Source organism: Erigeron canadensis, chromosome 5 (genome assembly GCF_010389155.1).
Source record: "Erigeron canadensis isolate Cc75 chromosome 5, C_canadensis_v1, whole genome shotgun sequence".
Taxonomy (NCBI): domain Eukaryota; kingdom Viridiplantae; phylum Streptophyta; class Magnoliopsida; order Asterales; family Asteraceae; genus Erigeron; species Erigeron canadensis.
Window position 1 is genome coordinate 43,396,586 of NC_057765.1, and position 24,188 is coordinate 43,420,773.

General features: G+C 32.2%; 1 protein-coding gene and 1 long non-coding RNA gene across 2 annotated transcripts; one reads left to right on the top strand and one right to left on the bottom strand.

Moving 5' to 3' along the window:
- Positions 1-3,704: 3,704 nt before the first annotated feature.
- LOC122602401 (cellulose synthase-like protein G2) lies at positions 3,705-8,346 on the bottom strand. The gene is made up of 7 exons (XM_043775090.1): positions 7,565-8,346; positions 6,805-6,894; positions 5,934-6,050; positions 5,614-5,826; positions 5,357-5,465; positions 4,841-5,019; positions 3,705-4,700 (listed from the first exon to the last, which is right to left on the bottom strand). Exons 1-7 carry the CDS (start codon positions 8,186-8,188, stop codon positions 3,801-3,803), a joined length of 2,232 nt encoding a protein of 743 aa, XP_043631025.1. The 5' UTR covers positions 8,189-8,346; the 3' UTR covers positions 3,705-3,800.
- A 12,832-nt stretch (positions 8,347-21,178) lies between these two features.
- On the top strand, positions 21,179-23,957 carry LOC122602119. Its single transcript, XR_006324160.1, has 3 exons — positions 21,179-21,495; positions 22,606-22,911; positions 23,472-23,957. It is a non-coding gene; the product is annotated as an uncharacterized LOC122602119 (long non-coding RNA).
- Positions 23,958-24,188: the final 231 nt, after the last annotated feature.

Sequence of the window (24,188 nt, forward strand, 5' to 3'; positions counted from 1 at the left end):
TGTTAAAGTTTTGTGAACGATTTGTTTTATTTGTAATTTTTTTTAAAATTTTTTTTGGATAGATTTTTGATTTTTAACCCCTTTTCCCCCTATAATACGTTGCTTTTTTTTAAACCTTCGATTTTTTTTTTTAAATTCTTCATTTAGTAAGGTATGTTTCATATATATATTTTCCGGTTTTTTGTTTAGTAGTTTTTTTTTAATTTTTTTGTTTTTGTTTCGTTTTTGGGTTCTTTTGTTTGGGCTCGAATGACGTGACATTTTTGGACGTGGTTGTAACTACTACTTGTAACAATGTCCTTAAATAAATATATTTCCATTTTCCTGAGGCATCACGCATCCACGATTATTACACCCCGCATCGCGGGCGTCGAACTTCCAAGTTAATAATAAACCAATGAAGAAGTATTTAATTAAATTCAAGGTTACAATGTCAATTTATAAATTAAGATAGATAAATTAGTTAGTCAATTAATTACTCGCCGAATATAGAAATCATGTTACAAGACAAAATGAAACCCAAAGTTGTTGTATGGACTGAGCAAAACGTTGTCATTTTGATCCACCTCAAGTTTTCAAAGGCAAATGTACATATTATTAATGAGAATGGATAGATTAACATTTATATAAAAGAATGTAAAATGAAAATTACACAAAAAGTTTGTATGCTTTCTTAAAACACATATTGTATATTGTGTGTGTATATATACACACACACAAAAAAAATTGAACCTTTTCCTATATATATATATACACATTAAAAAGTGAAAAAAAAAGATACACTATAAAAGGTAAAATCGTAAAAGGAATAAGAAGTAGAAAAAACAAACTTGAGAGAATGTGGTGATCGAGTTGAAGATTTTGGGAGCAATTGAAAGAGATGGCGGGGACGATGTGTGGGGTTGCAGGTTATACAAAAAAGGTATAAATTGTTTAGTTAACTTAAAAATGAAAAAGAAAGGAAAGGAGAGAGGAAATTTTCCTTCCTAATCATCTCAAAAATGAGATAAAGTCTTGAAGCAAAAATAACTACAACTTTTCCCACTTCTCCACTCTTCTCATTTCCTTTCCATGTCATTTTAAAACTTAACAATGTTTTTATTAAATATTTTCCCTTCTCAATCCTTTCCTCTTCTCTCTTAAAAAAACTTAACAATACAGTTAATTTTTTTTCCCTCTCCACTCCTTCCCTTTTCCTTTAATAAAAAACTTAACAATACAACCACTTCTTCACTCTTCTCATTTCCTTTCCATGTCATTTTATAACTTAACAATGCCTTCCAAGAATATAGATAGACAGATGATTGAAATTGAAATAGAGTAAAATTTAGGATAGTCAAATACGTATCAAACTAGTCTTCTAAGAATCCAAGCAAACAACTTCAAACAAGAAACAAACAGCAGAACAAGCTTCAAAAACCAACTACCCTAAATGAAGGTTACACTCATTTTCTGTTTTCACCACGACTTTTGGGATTGTGAGTGGTCCCTTTCTCAGTTGGTGGACAAGTCGAGGGTTTTTTATTATATATGAACTTTTCCCAACCAGTTATGTCAAAGTCTTGAGCTTGCAAGTTCTTCATCTTTAAGATCATCTCACATGCCCTTATGGCGTCTTTGGTAGTAAGAATGGCAAACAGTTCATACTTCATGTTCTCCTACGATAAGGTTGTCTCTTCATTCAAAACACCGATCAAACTTGATAAAGACGACCTTTCACGGACTGAAAAAAAGACCTTGACAGAGGCATTGGAAGTCTTTTTTGTAGTCATTGCGGAAGCTGCCAGAAATTTGTGGTTTAGCGAACGTTTAACAAAGGTTATGAAAAAAAGGGGGAAGCATGTGATCAAAGATATGTGGGTGGAGTATGTGGAAGACCACTTTCAGAAGTGGGGTACCTTTTCTGAGGCAAGTAAGTACTTCGATGGCAAAGATAGATTTGAAATGTACACATCAAAAACCCAATAGGAGAACAGGAAGTATGAACTGTTTGCCATTCTTACTACCAAAGACGTCATAAGGGCATGTGAGATGATCTTGAAGATGAAGAACTTGCAAGCTCAAGACTTTGACAAAAACTGGTCAGGAAAAGTTCATGTATGATAAAAAACTCTCGACTTGTCCACCAATCGAGAAAGGGACTACTCACAATCCTAAAAGTCGTGGTAAAACCAGAAAATGAGTGTAACCTTCATCTAGGGTAGTTGGTTTTTGAAGCTTGTTCTGCTGCTTGTTTCTTATTTGAAGTTGTTTGCTTGGATTCTTGGAAAACTAGTTTGATACGTATTTGACCATGCATATAAGAATGCAAATATGCATATGAAGCTGAAAATATGCCTTTAGGGCTGAAAATATGCATATATGGGTCCTTGACACGAAATTGACCATTTTAGACACCAAATCAAAGCCTGATTCTTTTACACAACTTAGTACGAGCATAACTAAGCATAAATATCAACTCGTTAAATAAACCCACTTTCAAAATCGCAAAACCCCTTTTTTCAAACCGTAAATTCCAGTTGGCTCCAACGAAACTCAAGGATTTGCCCAAGCTAGACACCAATTAAACATCATTCTTGATTCCACAACATAAAACAAGTAAAATCATGTCCATTTTACAATCATACACTTGCCAAAAAGAAATCCCTTAATTATTTCTATTTGAAACTTTTAACCCTAACCCTAGATTTTGGAGATTTTGATTAAGACATCAAAAGATCTAGCAATTAAGACATACAATAACATAAATCAAGTATTTTGAGAGTAAAAACTTTTACCAAAAGCTCATTGAAGCCAAAAACCCGAAAGTGTAGCTAGAAGAAAAGTTGAACACTTTAGATGGAAGAATACCTTGAACTTTTTATGATTATTATTATTATTAAACAAAAAGCTAATGATTTCTTGACCACCTTGATGATTAAATCCGAAAATAATGAAGAAAAATAAGAAGAAGATGGAGATGGTGTTCTTGGATTTCAAGATAAAAAGAAATAGATAAGGAAGTGTGTAAGAGAGAAAAAGATGATAAGAAATGGGTGGGAGGAAAAGGGATAGGGGTGGGGCCGGTTTGGGGATAGAAAAATAGGTGGGTTTTTATCCACTAATGCCACACAAATAGTTAGTTAACTCGACATGGGTATAACCTAAATGCCAAAAAGCATAAATTACACTAGCGTTCTCAAATATTTATTTCCGAAACATAAATTCCTACAAGTATAACAATAATAATTATATAAGTCAACGGGGTCAAAAATCATAAGTCAAACTAGTCAAATATTACGAATGTTACATTACTAATTGAGCTAGATAATTTAGTTAGTCAATTAATTACTCGCCGAATATGGAGATCAGGTTACAAGACAAAGTTAATTCATAATTAATTAAAATATTAATTAAAATGTCCGGGTTTGAACCCAGATTGATTAGCTAGTAAAAGTATAGATATAAATAGATTAGATTAATCGAATAAAATGGAGGGAATGAACATGAACAAACGTATAAACATGAGAAAAACTGGAAAAAAAAAATAGAAAAAAACAGCTAATGCCTTTAGGCCAATGATTTTATGTCCGAGCCGAAACTCATATATGGGTCGTGACAATTGGACTAAGATAAATCAAATCTTTATGAGTACGTAACAGCAACTAACCAACAATCATATACATAATAATGACATATGAGATATGACCATACAATACGTGTAGTGACAATTCCAATAAAGTACGATCTTTGATACCAAATCTTATAAAAAATCTGGAGTTCTGTTATTTTTTATTTTTTTTGACGTTACGAGCAACTAATCAATAGGTAACAAGAAGTTTTCCAAACGACAATATAATAATTGAAATTACAACTGAGTAACAACTTACACTCGGTGCAATTCTTCCTTTGTCCTTCCTTATCAACATACCTTCGAGCACCGGATAACCCATCAAAGTAATGTAAAACGAGAGGAACGTTTGTACGAATATCTCGTTGATGTGTTCTCTTTGAAACGTCACTTTAACTATCCCAGCCACAAACGCTAGAAGATTGAGGATGATCAAAGAAGAAAGGGGGAGAAGAAACATACTTGAAGTTTGAAAATTGTACATGCCCATTTGATATAGTTTTTCTTGATCATCATCAATCACTTTATTTGTTGGTAGGAAACTTGCTTCTTTTGCACCAAGTTTTTCCATAATTGCATGAATGCTTCCATAAAGATGAGATGTGATTCCTTTCATCATCCATACCCTTTGCTCATGTTTCCATGCTTCCAGGGAAGCTCCTGTCGAGTGGATCTCTCTCAAGTGTTGTAAATTTGATAATACAAACACAGAGAGAAAGACGAGGAAGAAGACGCTTTTAACCTCAGGATATACGGTAACACCATAGAGCAAGGAGAGCTGTGGAATGGTGGCTAGAATCCACAATGGTATGAAAGCGAGGGGAAATGAAGCCAACCATGCATAAAAAAAGCTTTGAAGAACAGGCATTCTTGATGGTCCATAGATAATGGGAGAGAACCTTGAAAGTGCAACTTCAATCAACCCTGCAGTCCATCTAGTACCTTGAATCAGAACATCGTTTAGACTTGTAGTGCCAGCTCCTAGGAAAGATGGTCGTGACGGCATATAGTAAACTGATACCCATTTTTTTCCATGCGTAATGAAGCTTGTGAAGTAGTCTTCGACGACGGAGAAGTATCTAAAACCAACCTGCAACGTAACACACGGTAAGAGTGTACACCAATAGATTGGTGATCGATATCTACCATTTTTTTTCAGACCTATCGCTTTTTTGTCACTAAAGTGTTTTACAATAGATCCAACTTATTTCCATAAAAAATTAAACTTGCCTCAATCCCCCATTTTGAGTCTTTCTCATACACACAAGAGGCTAAAAACATTGTTTCTTGCAACAAGCTACTAGTCAAGTTCTTGCCAAGATCCATTTTTGCATTGTGTTTCAGTTGAAGAGATTTGATGAGCTTGGTAGATGAGCCAAAAGACTGCTTGAGTTTCTCTAAGCTGGTGTCTGGAACATCAGATAATCAAAGGAGAACAAAAAATGTGGAGCTTAGCTGTTATAGTAACTCATAATTAGTAAACAATAAATTAAGCTATAAAAGCTCAAAGTCCTTATTCTTACTTAGATTCAACTTATACTTTTTTTTATTTATCTTAAAACATTATACATACATTCCATTGACTAAGCCCATTTATTTATGCAAAAAACAAGTCTCAAACATGACTGTGAATCTGTGATCAACTATGATCATGTACACAAAATAGCGTAGATAAGAGTTGCTCATGTACGTGCACTTGTCTTGTTACAATATATATAGCCTTTGACGATACTGATCATCACTAACCTTTTAGCGTTGAAGGCGGCAGGCCATACAATACTGCTTCTCTTTTTATATAATAACAAGTTCCAGACAAACAAGGTCCACTGATTCCGTCCATCCCTTGCCACAACGTCTACGTAATTCATACAGATTCATTAGCAAGACGTACGGATACAAAAGAGTGAGAATTTATATAAGCTACTCTATGCAATGCCCGTTGTGTCGTCTAGTGATTGTAATATGGATATTACCCATGCATTCTACAATAATAAATTATTTACCTTGAATGTGCATCTCAACTCACTTTCGTAAATATCATGTTTACTGATGTTATGAAACATTTGTGGGAATTGGACAAAAGCCAGGGAAGAAGATAACTTGGGGTCTAGATGGAAACACATAGCTTGACGTGCTGAGTTTTCGTCATTGCAATACATGTCACAGTCCAAGCCTAGTATATACGGTGAATTGCTTATCAGACTCGACACTCTCAACTGCAGACATGTATTCATTGAGTTGTTGTGTTAGTTTTCGCTTTCCCTTTATATTACAGTAGTAATAATATATATTTTGTGTGTTTGCAGAGAAATGAGGAATATACAAGGGCGTTGAGGGATCCGGCCTTAAAGAGATGAGGATAAGACGGCCTCTTTTCACGAGAAACATAAACAAGAAGAGGCACTTGTCTTTGATCGCCTCTGCTTTCATCAAACATCACCTACAAAACAATGTATATATATTGCTAACATTTTAAAATAAGCAGGAAAATAAATGATTTGAAAAGTGTCACAAGAACATTCTAATTAGATCTTGTACATCTGAATATGAAGATTGTCATCACCAAATAACCAAAATAAGAAAAATCTCATTTGTTTATCAGTTTAATCTTAACAAAATTAGGACATCAAGAGTAATTTAATCACTTAAACTATGAAAATAACCAACTTTCCAACAAAATAATGGTTTAAGGGATCACGTACTCATGAAAAAGTTGTCAACAGTTCATTAAATTATAGAGTATCATGTTTCCGTGGCTTTTCTTTTTTACATGTGGGGGGATTTTCGTTGACTTTGCATTCTTCAGTATTTTTGACTCAAATATATACCTATGCATATCATAATACAGTATTTATTTTTTATCATTTCTTGAAATTTGATTTTTATTCACAAAACTACCACTAATCATATGTTACTAGCTAAGTTGACCAAAAAACAACCCAGCCCGTTCAGCCAAATTGATTCGGGTCAGCCGAGTTATTTTCACGATAAAACATATAATTACCAATGAAAGACCATCTTGCAATGAAATACTGCCTAGTAGTATAATAATACCCTGATCAAAAAATAAAAAAAACAATGATTTTTTTATAGAAAGACTAATAAGTCATCAACTACTACGCCCCAAATATAATTAAGCAATAACTATTGAACGGTGGAAATTATTTCTGTAGTCAAAACAAGTTGACGTTTACCTCAACGACAGCAGAATGGTTCTTGTTTGATACGCATCTTTCGCTTTCTGAAATCTTGATCACTTTCCGAACAAATAATTCGTACTCTTCCTACACAATACATGCATCAAAGCAACCACATACAGTATTTATTTCAATTCGTTTTCATGGCAATTAAAAAAGCATCACATTTACGTACTCAAATACAATACATAGACTGATCAATTAACCAATAATATATATATTGTGATCGACACCGGCCATTCCTAAGTTTAAAAGAAATAAAAGGTATAGAAATATATATATTTTTTCTGTCTGACTTATTGACTAACGACTTTTGACGCTTTCGAGTGATTTACAACGGTTCCAGCAGTCTCGATCATATATGCAAGTAATCAATTAGCTTTATTCAAGTACTAAATTAATTAAGTATAGTAAACCTCCCGGCCTGATACATACCTTGTTCTTTGCAGGATTGAATTTCGTTGTTGTAATAAACGACTAGCTAGCTCTAATTCACTGGATCCTAATATATGGTATTTTAACTCATTCATAGTTTGATCACTTTCAAAGTCATTTAATTTGAACTTTGACCGTAATTATTTTTTGGTTATTTTATATAATACTTGTATATGAATAGATTGGGTTTATAATGTACTTTATAATGATATAAATTACATCAACTATTATATATTACATATAAAAAATTTAATGGTCAAAGTTAATAGAAAAAGACTTTGAAAATCAAACATGTGAGAGCATATATGATAAGAAGACAAACCTTAATCCTATCTTTCTCGGATCCAAACTCGTCGATTTTCATGACCGTATTAGCCTTGTTATCATCATCAAGCTCCCCTTTACCGAAATAAGCCTCCGGACAAATCGTTTTTACACCATACTTTTTGCAAAACGGCACCCACGTCTTGGAAAACTTCCAAGCCTCTTGCAAGGCTTCCAAGGTCACAGAGCAACCCGCATCATCAGAAAGATAAACCGAAAGCTTCCCAACCGGGTAATTCAAAGCCATAGCTGACAAAACCGTGTTCATAACCCCAAGTGGCGGTTCCTTTTGTGGGTCCGCGGTACATATGAATACGTCTATAGATGGAAGTTGGTCATCTTGTGGCAACCTCTCTGGGAACACGGTTCTAGTGATGGGTCGCCATAGGAATGACTGGCTAAGAAGCCATATACATGAGAGTATGAATTCGGAGACGAAGATTAATAGATGAGGAATGAACGGGACTTGTGGTGTTTTTGTGTGACGTAGAGTAAGAATGGAGGAGATTCTGTAGTAGAGAAGGATGGTTATGGCTATGGAGTGGAAGAGTGTGTATAACCTGTTGATGATTATGGTTTGGGTTTTGACATGGGTTACATGGAGAGGTTTATCAGAGCTCATTTTGGACAACCATAAAATCTAGTATGGTGATCGATCGAGTTGCTTCCTATATGTATGGATACTAAAGAAGTAGACGTACTTATACTCCTGTATAAATCACAAAGACTTTGTGAAACCAAAAGCATTTTCATTAAGGGAAGTTCTATTTGCACACCGAAAGAATCTAAATCTAAATGAACAATGAAAATCCAACCTTTTTTAAATGGTTTTGAACAAACATATAATTTTCAAAAATTAATTGCCACTGCAAAGTTTCGAACTCAAGACGCACTGGCTCACAGTTTCCCTTCAATGCCAATTGGGCTAACTCATCTAATGCTAGGATGCTTTACTAGTTAATTATATCCCTTTTGTAAGTGGCTAAGATATCAAAAATAAATCATTTTAGGATAAGTGTGTGCTGCAAATTTTTTCACATTTTCTAACATTAAATTTAAATTTTCAATATTGATTTTAAATAGTTCTTAAAAATACCCCTCTCATCTATTTTATATCTATCTAAAATAACTATAATACCCTTTCTCTTTCCTCAAAAATCTTAACCAATTATTTTTTTTCTCCCCCATAAATCATTTATTCATCTAATTCACTCAAAATATTTTATCTCAAAAACCATACATCGATAAATTATAAAAATTTTATGGGTGTTAGTTAAAATTTCATGTTCTCTTATTAGAGATGTCATTCGATATACTTTCGATGAATTTTTAAATCTGAGGGCGGAACACGTACGGTTAAGGCATTTGATCACACTCTATGACCTATCACACTTTATGACATATCAATCATACCATCTCACCGCCGCAACATGCGGATACTTACTCTCGTATAATATAATAAAAAAAAAAGATGTTCAACCCATTGCTTCTAATATCATATCATTATATCACCATGGTAAAGTCTTAGTTACACATGTGAGGTTGTTGGTTTTAGATTTTTATTTTTTCCCACAAATCTAGTTGCAAGTAGCAAATGAAATTTAAAATACACAAGCCTTTATAGGCTATTCAAGTTTTAGGTTGTTCGGGTTTGGATCTTTTGGCTCGGATTTTGGGTAACCCAAATAAAATATTTGGGTTATTCGGGTTAACCCAAATGACGACCCACAAAATAAATAATCCGACCTATTTTCAATATTTTGTTATAATGTTTTTGAAAAAATACCCTACTTAATGTAATGAAACAAAAATATGACTACTCACTTGTCAAAAGTCCATAAGTATATCTAAGAAAATTACGTAGATGGTCTAAAAATATATAGACATTTACAATATTTGTTTTTATATATTTGGTCAATGCATTTTTACCATCTAATATATATTATTAGTAAGAAATTAGATCATCTAACTAAATCATAACAAGTGTCCACAATCAGGATCACAACTTGTATTAATTTAAATTTATATTATCTATAAAAATACATCATCATAGCTATGCTATATGACATGTAAAACTAAGGGTGTTCAAAGTCGGATATCTGAAGTTTGAACTATCTGAAATTTCGGATAGTGGATTTCAATATTCGAACATATATCCGAAATTTCGGATATTCGAATTTTAAGAAATATATATATGTTTTTTATAGATATTTTCGGATATAAACTATACATTTCTCAGATAGTTTCGGATAAAATCAGGTACTTTTGGATATAAAGTACTAAAATATTGAATTTATTTTTGAAAAACAAAGTTTTTCAAAAATCACTATCAGAATCCGAAATTCCGGATATTAGAAGTTCAGATATCCGAAATTTCAGATATCCGACTTTTCAGATAAGATCGGATCGGATTTTTGGATATTCGAATAACGGATTCGGATACGGATAGCTTTGAACACTCCTATGTAAAATCAAGAACCTCACATGTGTAACTAGGACTTTACCATGGTGATATAATGATATAGTATAATAAGCAATGGATTGAACACCACTTTTTATTATGTTATATGATAGATTGTCGATGCCATCAAAACCCGTCACCGACATCACTAAACCGCCGTCGTCGGTACCGTTACCGCATTGCGCGTGTATCATGCTAGTTATATAAAGTTAAGTATTAATATTTTCATTTAATAAAGATGAAATAATTAAATATAATCTAATGGTTCCAAATTAAAGATGATACTCATCTAAGGATTTTATTTGTATAAGAATGTATTTAGGAGTTGATAAATTTATCTATACTATATATAAAAATTATAGGGCCATGTTAAAAGTTTATAAAAATAGGACATGTGAATTGATCAAAATATCTTTAATGAATTAAATCATCATCAACTTAATGTATTAAATCACCATCAATTCTTAATATTAAATTACATCATTAGTCTCTTATATTATAAAATATCTCTACTAACCTCCTTCAGATCAAATACATTTACCTACACCAATTAGTGCCGCCACCACTATCACCATCCGTCGACGCTATCACACCATCGTCATCGTCGACTCGCCGCTGCATTGCGCGGGTACCATGCTCGTATTCTACTTACACATATGTGTATAACTATGTTTGTTATTAAAAATATACATTATGTAAATATATACTGAGTAGAGCGGAGAATCTTTTTTGATTCCAGCCGAGAAGACTAGTAAAAGGAAGGATCTATGCTATATTATAAAACAATCCACTTTTGAACTTTCAACTTTTCAACATTCAACATTAAATCTCAACTACTCAGTTTTGCTCTCTCTCCTCAAATCTCAACTAATCATTTTTTTTTCTCTCTCTTCTATAAATCATTTTATTCCTTTAACTATTTCAAAATCTTTTATCTCAAAAAACCGTACATCGATAAATTATGAAAATTATATGTCATTCGATATACTTTCGACGAATTTTTAAATCTGAGGGCGAAACCCGTATGGTTAAGGCATTTGGCTATCGCACTTATGACCTATCACCCCACCATCTCATTGCCGTAACGTATTCTCATTATTAAAAATAAACATTTTGTAAATATAGAAACAATTCTCACTATAAGTGAGAGCGTAACACATACTTATCCTAAAACTTTAATTAGTCACGTATAGAATATATGTAATCTGGAAAGTATTCTAGGATTTCTAGCATCAAAATGGGTTTTAAAATAACATGCAAAAAAGCAGGCCCATATTGTGCTAAATTAAAATAATATTGAAGCCCCACTTTTACACGTGGCATTTAGGGTTAAGTCTAAATAGAAAGTGGAGTGTTTAAATAGTATATCCCTTTCATTAATGACAATATGAGGTCAAAGATTGCTTAAATTTGAAAGTAATTTAGAAACTAAATATAATATATATATATATAACGGATATGTATAGTATAAACTTTTGAGTAGCTTTAACTTTTTATTTTAAACTAAAAGTTCCGAAAGCGTTAAATGTTTTTGTTTGTATGCAACTAGCTTTAGCTTTTATTTGAAAGAAAAAAACTCTAAAATAAAACGCTACGTGGAGTAGCGTTTCAAGAGTTTAAGCTTTTCGATGATTCTTTTAGTTTTTAAAAGTTACACAAATACCTCTTGAAGTTGCATCTAAACTACCATATCAAATACTTTTAAAAATAAAATTTTTAGTTAACAATTATGTTTAAAAACTAAAAGCTACAACTACTTTAACAAACATATATAATATATTCTAACGTCTATTTATAAATACATATAACTCTACACTATGTTTGAGTCCATTTTATTAGTTTATATTCATATAAAAAAATATAGATTTATTTATGGTTTCTTAGAAAAACAAAAATCGAGAAAGAAAATTGAAAGGATGAAGCAAGCCCGCTTCTACACAAAACAAAAGGTCATTGTAGGTTTTTGGAAAAGACGTACATGTGGTTAATTGTGGAATATTGGGATGACCAGAGAGAGAAAAGAATGTATAACACAATTGATGTATTTGGCACAATTATATAACGTGATATGATTGTAATGTTCACAAAAGGAAATACGTGGTTGTAGAGGGAGTTATTGCTGGCTTGATGGTGAAATGAAATTAGTAATGTGTTTAAGGATGGTGACAATGGTGTAAGACACAATGGTATGCCCCATATGCAGTAGCAGATTTAGGTTTCAAGCTTAGGAGGGTCCTTAAAAATTTGAATTTTTAATGTGTTGATACGAAAAACGAAATAGGTTGGTTCGGACTTTACAAATACAAGAGCATATTGATAATTGATATTTCGTAATTGCAATATCTTAGATCTAAGAAAGATTTAAGATAATATTAAAACTTTATCAATCACCTTTTAATTCCAAACATAAATAATAGTCACAGTATATAAATTTCACCTTAAAAGTTACAACTTTACAAATAAATTAATTATAAAATAAAATAGTAAGAGCTTTTTTAAAATGGGATATATGTTTGACAGCAAAATAGCAAAGCTTTAATTAAAAGTGAGTTATTTTTATAGAATTTAAATTTAAGGGGGTTTCATTACAAGATTTAAGAAGGTTCCTAAATATAATTATAAGAGCTCTCAAACATATATTAATTTGTAACCAGGGTCCATTGACCACCCTTAGTATATGGTGGATACGTCACTGCCCATATGTGGCAACACCGCCGCCATCGTCTAGGCATGGGGTCGGCATAGAGGTGTCAGACATCAATTGACGTTGAGGCATGGCGTGTGGGTGTGTCTATTTTGACCGTTGGCAACTCCAACTCCAGGGTCCATCTCACTGTCCCAACCTGCGGGTACTTTCTCTCGTATATATACGAGAAAAAGTACGCGTATTGTGACGGTGAGATGGTGGAGGTGATAGGTCATAAGAGGTGATAAGTCATAGAGTATGATAGTCAAATGTCTTAGCCGTACGGGCTCTACCCTTGAATTTAAAAGTTCGTCGAAAATATATCGAATGACATCTCTAATAAAATAGCATGAAATTTTAAGAAAACCCATATAATTTTTATAATTTATCGATATACGGTTTTTGAGATAAAAGTTTTTGAACGAATTAGCGAAATAAATTGGTTTATGAAGGAGAGAGAAAAAAATGAGTGGTTGAGATTTGATAAGAGAGAGAAAAATGAGTGGTTGAAATTTACGAGTATTATAGGTTTATTCGGTAGAGATCTTTAAATTAGTAAATAAAGAAGAGAGGTAATTTTGATAGTTCAAAGTTGTAATTTGAGATTTAGAAAAAAGGGGTTCCTCTATTATATATATTTGTTCACATGTTTTTTTTTTGTTCATTCACATGTGAAATGATATAAAAAAGTATGTTGTAGAAAAACTTTTTTAAAAAACTTTCAAAATATCCTTATGTGAACTTGTGAATGAATATGTTCACGTTTTCGTTCATATGTTAACCAATAGGTATATATAAGGTTTTGAAAAAAACTTCCTTTTACAACATGTATTTTTATAACATTTCACATGTGAATGAACAAAAAAACATGTGATCCAATATATAATTTAAAAGTTCTCAAGGTTCTTACAAAAAAATGGGTTCTCAAAATAAGGCTCCCCTATATAGATATGTGTGTGTGTGTGTGTGTTTAGTACAAGCTTTTCAGTAGCTTTAACTTTTTACTTTAAACTAAAAGCTTCTAAAGCGTTAAATGATTTTGTTTGGATGCAACCAGTTTTAACTTTTATTTGAAATAAAAAAACTAAAATAAAACGCTACTTGAAGTAGCGTTTCATGAGTTATAGCTTTTCGATGAAACTTTTGATCTTTAAAAGTTACACAAATACTTCTTGAAGTTGCAGCTACAACGACCATATCAAACACTTTTAAAAAATAAAAAATTTAGCTAACAACTTTACTTTAAAACTAAATGCTACAACTACTTTAACAAACATATATAATATATTCTAACGTCTATTTACAAATACACATAACTCTACACTATGTTTGAGTCCATTTTATTATTTTATATTTAATATTTTATATTCATATAAAAATATAGATTTCTTTATGGTATTCTTGGAAAAACAAAAATCGATAAAGAAAATTAAAAGGTGAAGCAAGACTGCTTCTACACAAAACAAAAGGTTCAAAAGGTCATTGTAGGTTTTTGGAAAAAATATATATGTGGTTAATTGTGGAAAATTGGGACGACCAAACAGCGAAACGGATGTATAACACAATTGATGTATTGGGCACTATTATATAACATGATATGATATGATATGATTGTAGTTCACAAAAAGGAAATATGTGGTTGTAGAGAGAGTTATTGCCGGCTTGATAGTGAAATGAAATTAGTAATATGTTTAAGGACGGTGACAATGGTGTAAGGCATGGTAGCGGTATGTCCCATATGTGGTGGCAACACCATCACCATCATCTAGGCATGGGACTGGAATAGAGGTGTCTGACATGAATTGGCGTGTGGGGGTGTTTCTATTTTGATCGTTGGCAACTCCAACGGATATATTATATATTTTATGATTTTTTTCTTGGAGTTTAAAAGAGCCCCAAATATTGGTGTCGCCTGGAGTCGTTAAAAAATTTGACCCAACCTAGAGTAGAAGAGTAGTTGTTCTGATTTGATATATCATTGAATAAATATGACATTTGCAAAGAATGTTGGCATTTAAAACAAAATTTAGCAATAAATTACAACTATATTATTGATTTTTTATATGTGATAAAGAAAAAAAATACCATTATGATTCAGATCAATTAATATTATAGATTTGGGATAAAATTTAATAACCATAAAGTCTTGAATTTGAAACTCTGAATTTTGGGATAAAATTCAATAACCATAAAGTCTTGAATTTGAAACTCACAAGGAAATTTTTTTATGATAAACTAAAATAAAGACCCGTGCGATGCACGGCTTGAATTGTTTCTTTGTCAAACGTTATATGAACCAATGTGTACAACACTTTTAGATTTCAACTTACAAACACACATATAAAACATAAATGAACAATACTATTAAATCAAAATTTGAAAAAAACTTTTGATCCAATCATCCGACAATGCTTCAACCAACACATTGTTACATCTTTTGCTATGAAAGAAACTTTTGCTATGAAAGAACAGATAAACATCTTTAGAGAAAGTAGTATACTTTTACAAATAAAAGTAAAAACCATGATTTGAATGTATCTATTCCGCAAAAATCACTTTGATGGATAAATAATTAAGAAAAACCTATAAATAAGTTAGAAGGTTATCAAGAATCTTTGTCATGACTTTCCAGTTCCGACTACCCATAGCTCCTATTAATCTAATATAAGGCATACAATAAAAATAAGAAATGAATGAATTGTAGGGATTCTAACGTCAGCAAAAGTTGCAGTCACAATAGTTGATGTGACAACAGACAAAATTAGCATTGTAGGGGCCGATAAAGGCTGGAGTTGTGGTGAGAGAAGTACTCAGAGGAAACATTGATGGAATAGTAGTGACAAAAGCTTGTTGCTGCAATCTACGATGATAAAACTTAAAGTATTTAGGTTAGTTTACTATCATTTACTAAATATGAGTTTGAATTATACATTATGAATTTATGATGAGCATGAATACTCTTTATACTTAAAAATATTCTATACATCCAAATTGAAAAATTACTATTCAATTTAAAGACACACATAAAAGTAAACTGAGTTGTGAGTTGTTATCAGGGTGGCTCTGGTATTAATGGCTCAGGCCTCATGCCCTTTAGTTGTTCTAGCAGTGGTTTTAGATAAGATTGATGAATTCAGAAGTATGAAGGATCAAACTTTTAAGCAATGCTCTTTTTGCAAACTTATCAAGTGAAGCACATGAACAGTCTTTACATTTGGAAGCATTGCAGAGCCAAACCTCTCCAAGAAGACTTATTTTGACCTCTTCAATGATATAACAAAAAGCAATGTGAAACTACTAAAAAAAAAACATTTTGATGTATGATGAGAGTAACTTGCCTGCAAAACTATGTGAATGAAATATGACCACGATAACCGGCTAGAAAATCAAAGCTGCGGTAGCTTCATCGTTGATGTCAGCTTGAATTCTGAACCTGGTTAGCTAGGGGTTTACAGAAAATATATAAGACTCCAAACAACATTCAGATAAAGTTATAGTCTATAGTCTATACAACGTGCACTATGTGCCTAGAGCCAAATAAAATGAACACTTATATATTGAGAAACATAGAACACAGAGAGTGGAACCCCATGATATATATATATATATATATATATATATATATACTATAGCCTTGTAACAAATGAGATCTAACCTGTATGATATTCTAACCAACACCTAAGTAAGTCGTATTTTTCTCTTATTTCATGGCACATTTTGCGTCTACTTTCACACAAACACCGTCATTCCTTAATTACTTATGCATATTGTATGTTGTATCACATACCTTGGTAATGGAAATGCAATACCTGTTTCACAGGCTTCGCACCAGAAGTTCCCATCTATTCGTGACATGACACTCCTAATGTGAGCTTTCCACTGGTGCATGTGAAGTTCAGACATCTGTAATATCCGTTAACCTGAATGCTACTGACTCTAGAATATCATTAGCTCGTGAAGTCTATTTCATTTTGCACTTAATTAACAATTTGATCAAGGCTAAAGTAGCAGGTACAATATTTGTTCACTTGTGTTCTCAGTGCAAGAGTTTGCCACTTGTATCCAGCTTTGTTTGAGTCGTTGCTTAACTGGTATGAATGCATGATTGTGTCATCCGGATAGCCATCACTACAACTAATGATGAGTATGACAGTAAGTAAAGTACATTCCAAATACACACCTAATGAAACACAAAAGGGGGTATCTACTTCGATTCGTTATTTCTTCTAATAGTCCTTATCAACTACCCGTTCCACTATGTCACTTACTATAGTTGCCATATTACATCAATATATTATGTTTTACATTGATAAGTTTATATCTGTTTTCTGTTTGCCAAGAAAAACTCGAATCCTATTTATAAGCAACCTAACGGAGAGTGCATTACAACAATTACCAAATTCCCCAAGATATATTTTCAAACAAACAAAAAGCAGTCTATTAAAAGTTTAAAACATATAGTGACCAAATAATAAATGAATCAGAAGAGTTACTCCTCATTGTACCTAGATTGTGATGCCTAAGTTTAATATCTCGTTTAAGGCAATCACAAAATAATTCTAATCCCTTTCATTCTATGTACCTAAAACGATAGATGCGTGGGTCAATTTCAAATAAATTCACACCTGCAGTTGTGTAGAATTCAAAAATAAACATCCCATTTGCTTTATCCATATTGACTATTTCATGATAGTAAAAATAAGAAAGGAAAGATAATTTGAGATATAGATACCTCACTTATAAAACTCATAGTCAAATAGCCCTATAGAATAATGCATTAAAAAAGGCCATGGTAAAAAATGATAGTTTTCTTTATTCGAACTAACCGTGATTTGTAGTTAATAGTTTCTTCCTTTCCTGCTATTTCACCTATAAAAAGGATTATGAAAGAATTGACCAGCATGGTAATTCAATCCTGCAGTTGTGTCAAACTCAAATAATCAGATCCCGTTTACCATATCCATCTTGACTATTTCATGATAGTAAAAAAAGAAAAGAAAGAGAACTTGAGATATGGATACCTCACATTCAAAACTCATATCCAAATAACCCTAAAGAAAAATACATTTAAATGGACCTTGGTAATAAGCAATAGTTTTCTTAATTCCAACTAACTGGGTTGCAGTTAATAGTCTGGTCCCTTCCCGTTGTTTTCACCTATAGAAAGGATTATAAAAGAGGTGGCTGATGATAATTGTTACCTATGGTCCCGGTAATATAATTTCAAAGTTTGCATCATAGAAAATGTGAAGTTACGATCAAGACTTTAGCCTAATGGTAAAATCAAGTCCCTAAATCTTAAGAAATGCATACAATTATAAACGTTCAACTAAAAAATATATCTTACGACTCATATATGGACACAAAAAATTATGTCTATATATTCTAAAGTTTTAGACTAAAAGTGTTCGGGTCACCCCAATCCAAACTAAGTTGATGTGCATCAAAAGTTATCCTCATGCCCCGAACTTGTGTTGAATTGTTACCCGAACTTTATCGACCAACCATTTTTCCACCTTTAATCGTTATTTTTCTATTAAGCTAGAAATATCTACATGAGGTAATCATATATATCATTGTTATCTTACATTAAATTCATTCAGCAAACCAGTGGAGCCTGATGGGCTGTATGAGTGCCTTCTTAGTTTGCTAAAGCTTTCATCTAGATCACCTGATGCAAGTAATAAGAATCCTTACTGCATAAAATGTTATTCATATTCCTCAAGTCCTTAAACCACCCTGGGTACTGCCCTTGCTTCATAGTTTACCTCAACAGGTAACACTACTATCTTTATTGGTATCCTTTAGAATGGCTAGGTTAGTGGTCATTAAGTGATCTATAGCGACAAAAGTTATAATAATAAGCTTCGGCAAAAATGTTTTTCGTGTCAACACGACCCTACCTGACCCGTTTTGCGTACAACCAATAAATTGTCCATTTTGATCTTATCCCAACCAACCAACTCATCCACATATACAGACTCGAAAACATGCTTACCATTGTACATCCACCGACACCTATGTTTTCTAATCCTGAAAGTTATTTGTTTACTTGGGAGAAAAAGCTTTTGTTCCATTCAATTAAGGGACAACACTACTTCGCTTTACTAAATGAAATGTGTAAATAAGTGCTAGAATTCCTTTGGGGCTACATTAGACTATAGCCAAAAAGAAATGGAAAAAAAAAGCTAAACTACATTTTTCATTCCTTATGAAGGGCCTCCTTCCTCTTTGAAGTTTAAAGATTATCATGCTATTTAAGCAATGAAAACATTTAAAAACAGGATTTACCATGAATACAAAGTGTTTCCCGAGCATAGCTGCAACTATTTGAACGGCTTTTTCCTCATTAAGAGCGAAAATCGCAGCATCTAGGTGCAACAACACAACAACAGGACCCAATCCCTGCATGACCATATATTCGTGTTTACAACTTTTTTTTGAGTTGATGATTAAGCTGTATTTTGAAAAACAACAGGTATCTAAAAAACAAAATATTAAGACTACTCTATCAACCAATATATGTACCTGGTTTCATATTGAAGGCCTCAGGTGTGTCAGCACTAAAAAAAACAAAAAACAAACATTCTTACACACATTAATAGGCTATTAAACAAAATTGCTAAAACAGAAGTACCTTGAACTTGAGATTTAATCATAGAAGAAAAACATTAAATAGAACACCCATTCAAAATATCTATTTAAAGCCAACATGTAAAAAATTCTTGAATCTACACTAATAAAATAATTCAAAAAACCACATCAAATTTCAATTACAAAGGTTGTCAATTATTTAAAGAATGATGGAGAAAAAGCCGTACCCGTTCAAAACTTTTACATCAAAGAATATGACAAATATATAATACTAAAAATTCAAAAACTAAACAAAACAGAAGGCAGATAAAACTGACCATGTTACCCAGCTTTGATAACCATATTTGGACATAAAGTGGCATCACCCCTGCTACAAATTGTGCAAGGACTACTTATATGTGAATATAGTAAATATATATATATATATATATATATATATATATATATATATATATATAAGCATTCACAATAGACCACACAACGACTGACAATAGATAACTTTAAAACAAAATTAATAAAATAAGTAAAGGAAAAGAATACGTTCCTACTCTAATCAGTTAGTAATGAGTCAGAAATTAAACTCGAAAAAGGAGTATATTTAGTAAAAGATATGAATCATTAGAAACCTGCTTTTGTAGTATAATAAGCTTCGAGAATAACCCTTCAAGCGGTTGGATAATTGAGTTGTGTAAAATGTAAAATCCTTACCATTTTATAATGGTCGGCCGGAGGGACTGAGGCAATGGGCTGTTGGTTGTGGGGGTGTGGTGAGGTGTTGCGTGTTTCATCATACATGAGACATGAACCGGCTTGAAGAAGATGAACTGAATTAGGATTTAGAAAGTCCAAAATCCCAAATAAACTTCTTTTGATTGAATACTAACCGCATGTCTGGTTGGAATATGAAAGGTTGGGTTCTATAAATAAAGCCCATTATACATAATACTGCATTAACACACAAATATTTAAATTATCAGGTAAACAAAGCCAACTACGTCATTTATTTATTAACTAATATCAGCCCAATATAAATGCACAATACATAATGTAATACACAAAACCACAAATATACATACATTATAGTTAATAATAGTAATTAACCTCATTTAGTACCCTAATGAATGAAGTGTCAAAAAACCGATCAGGCCTTCAACTTTATATTATAATAGATTAGGCTTCCTCTTGAGTTGATGTAATAATATGATTGTGTGATACGGTTGGTAACATGAAGATACTTAAAGTTCTAAATTCTATTTAAAAATTAGGCTTCCTTATAACCTATAAACCCCAAAAGTAAATTTAACATGAAGATAAATATATAATAATTATTTTAATGAATAATGATATATATATATATATATATATATATATATATATATTTAATTTATATGCTTAAAAATAGGCCTATTTATGTTTTTCATTCATTTCCTTTTATCATCTTTACTTTTGATCTTACCACATTTTTTTTAAAGGTGTGAATCATTTGTTTCCAACAGGGGATCTAGCTTACGTTGTTTTAACCGGGTCCACGTTAGAGAGCCCCCTCACCCTCAATACCTAGTATGAGAAGAAACCCCCAACTAAACTGCTTGAAGGCACGACATTTAATTGGGGTAAAACCCTGCCCCCTCTGCAAGACTCAAACCTGCTTCACTGGAAGACTTTTTGTGAAATTCCTTTTGATTGTATTTATTATGTCTCGAACTCGAGACCTGCAGCATATAAAGTTGGTGCTCAATCATTGAGCTATAATAGAAAATACCTTTGATCTATTTTTAATAATACAAATTAACCACATTCGCCATTTTCCTTATTTTAATAGTCAAATATATTGCTAGCCACTCTTTTCACACCACCTCAAACACCCAGTCATAATCTTTTTGATAAAAACTAAATTTATTTTCAATTTTAAAAGATGAAAATTCTACGAGTATTCCCGTTTTGCGTGAGTATAATTTTATTAAAATTAATGATTAAAATTTACAAAATTTAACTTTATAGAAGTAAATAAATCGTAAATATGTTTCAGTTAAAGCAAACACTCTGCTAAAACCCTAAACCCCCTCCGTGGGAGAAAAGATGATGGGCATTGGAAGGAATCTAACACAAGAAGAAGGATGTATTCATAAATTCTACAAAATAGTTAAAGCCCAAATCGTTCGAGGCAAAAATGAGGAGGAAGAAGAAGGTATAGATTTATCATTTTTCGTTTTTTATATAATTTGTTTGGTTAAATAGCACTGTTAATTTTTAGGAGTTTCTAAAAGATGGGTTCGTGTGGTGTGTGAACTTGTGAAGGGTAAATTTCGATCATTTTTGTATAAAAGTTACAATGTTGGCTGCTGGTTTATCATTTAGGCATTACAAAGTGACCCAAACGGTACACAAACCCATCATAGGTAAACGACTTCAAATTTACCTTTTGGTGTAATAAACATTTAAGAGGTAACTTTTGAAATTTGTGACATCGGAAAGTTATAAGTTTCGTAGTCCAGTATGTATAGTAGCAAGTTGTGTCAAGTTGGATAATCTTCTTTTAAGGTTTGCCAAAAAGTAAAAATAAAACGTAAAATGATTAAAATGGTACAAAATAAAAAGGGTGTATTTTTGGCACATTTGAGTTTTAGATGTCAAGTCGGTAGATTTTTTTGCTTTAAGTTTGATGTACAAGTATGTTTTTTGCTGAAGAAATAATTAGCTTACTACATTCATTTTGAAAGAAGTTAAGAACCGGTTTTGACATGGAAAGCTCAAGTATAGGTTTGCGTTTGATAAGGTTTTGACTTTATAAGTAATAGGATTGGTAGCTAGGGCTGTTGTAACAAACTAATAATGTCATTGTCTTTGAGTTTGTTTCCGGGGTTCATGTTTTACGAGGTTTCTTGTCTCCTTTTGTAGCCTACTCTGCCCTGTTTGAGATAAACAAAAACTTGTTAGTTTTTTGCTGGATTGTTGTTTATTAATGTAATACTGTGTGTATCACTTAATGAGCTTGTGCATCTGTAGTAGTTACATCTAATTGTATGTGTTTTTTATTCCGTGTTTGTATCAAAATCTTAATGACAAATGTTGCCTAATCTCAAATGTCTTTAAAGTGAATTACTCTTCATTCTTCTGGGATATAAAATCAGAATCAAGTTTCTGGCATGGAAGTTTGGTAACTGAAATTTATTTATTTTTTGTTGCCATGATGCCTGTAATTTGTTTCCATTTTTCTTTTTCAGCAGTAATAGTAATTATAATATGGACCATGTATTTTATAACTGTGACATGCTTATGTGTGTTTTTCTGTTTAAAGAAACGGATCGAGTGGAAGATGGGCCTGGTACTTCAGTGGACTGCCTAATCTTCAGTGTACTGGACTAAATATGTTAAGCTTAACAAGTTTATAACGATTAAATTCACAGTTTGGTGATGGTGAAGAAATTCCCTCTGCATATGCGTTTGCATTGGTTGAAGATCTTCGAACACATATGACTAGACTCAGAATGCAGTTAGATGGAGAAATAAAGAGAGTAGATAAAGACGAGGTCGGTACTTCTAAAAGGCTGTTGAAGAGGCGTTCTCTATTGTGCAACGAAATAAACCTTGGAGCATAATGAAGGTATATATTCTTATATCTGTTATTTCTAGAGTAATATATATGGTTTTGGTGTCTATATTGCATAGTATTTTGTTGAAAGTCCCCTTGTCTATTCTATGTCCAGATGTATTGTCTCCACAATTGCAATTTTTTTGTTTGTATGATATGGTTAAACAATGACACGAGTTTCAGTTATATATCATCAAGTAAAACGCTTAACTAAAAAATTCCATTATGTTTCACATGATATTCTGCTCACAAATGAGCAACCCTTGCTCCGAATCTTGCGTTTGTTTTTTCGTAATCATGAGTAGTAATAAGTTTTCGGTACTTCAGTTACAATATCGGCCTTCATTGTAGCACCTGTATCACCACTATTCTTTGTCTTGGCTTACTTCTTAGTTCTTACCATCATTCTTCTAATTTGCGTTACGGTTGTCATCATCATCATCACATGATGGTGCATTGCCAGTTTATCTCATGTATAGTTTAAGCTTGTTTAGTGCAAACAGAATCACCTATCATCATGTTCATTATGTTGTGTGACCAGTTTGCTTAAATTCAAATGTTTTAATGTGCAGATTTGCAGTTTATCAACCATACTTCGTAAATATGTTGTCATGCGTTCAATTAGGTATGCCATGCAAGGATGTGATTTTAAGAGCCACTGACGATAGCATCAACAATTCTGAAGATCAGGCCTGGAAAATTGGAATTGATATCTCTACAACACACTTTAACCATTTACAACAATTTCTGCATGATACAGTTGTACACTGTGAAATAAATTTTATACCTTTGTTGTAGATGGTTAAAACTTGTTGTATGTATGAATATCACTCTCCGTGGAAAATTAGTCCATGAATTAATTAACGTATCAAACACCTTTGTGATGGATCTTTTACTACTTACATTACAAACTACAAAGTGGTCAGCTAGTTTATTTATACTTTTACTATCAAGATGTTCAACAAACGTTTTTTCAAGGAGTTTTACGGAGTTTAAAGCCTCAAGTTTTTAAAATAAGTTTTTATTAAATATTAAGCCTTGTTTGGAGATAGTATTCAGAGAGGAGAGTGATATTTATACAACAAGTTTTAGCCATTTACAATAAAAGTACAAAATTTATTACGCAGTATATAACTGTATCATGTAAGAATTGTTGTAAATGGTTAAACTTTGTTGTAGAAATATCACTTCCCATTGAGAAAAAAAAGCGTCAGTCTTAGGGAAAGTTTCTAAAAGGTCTTCATCTATAAAAGCTTGTTTAAAGATGGGAAAAAGTCACACCATTTGCC

Excerpts from the sequence above, each read along its gene's own strand:
- LOC122602401 (XM_043775090.1), bottom strand. The coding sequence starts at position 8,188 with ATGAGCTCTGATAAACCTCTCCATGTAACCCATGTCAAAACCCAAACC. Across the intron at positions 6,895-7,564 it reads CCGAGAAAGATAGGATTAAG|GAAGAGTACGAATTATTTGT; the intron begins GTTTGTCTTCTT and ends TGTATTGTGTAG. Across the intron at positions 5,466-5,613 it reads AGTTGAGATGCACATTCAAG|ACGTTGTGGCAAGGGATGGA; the intron begins GTAAATAATTTA and ends TGAATTACGTAG.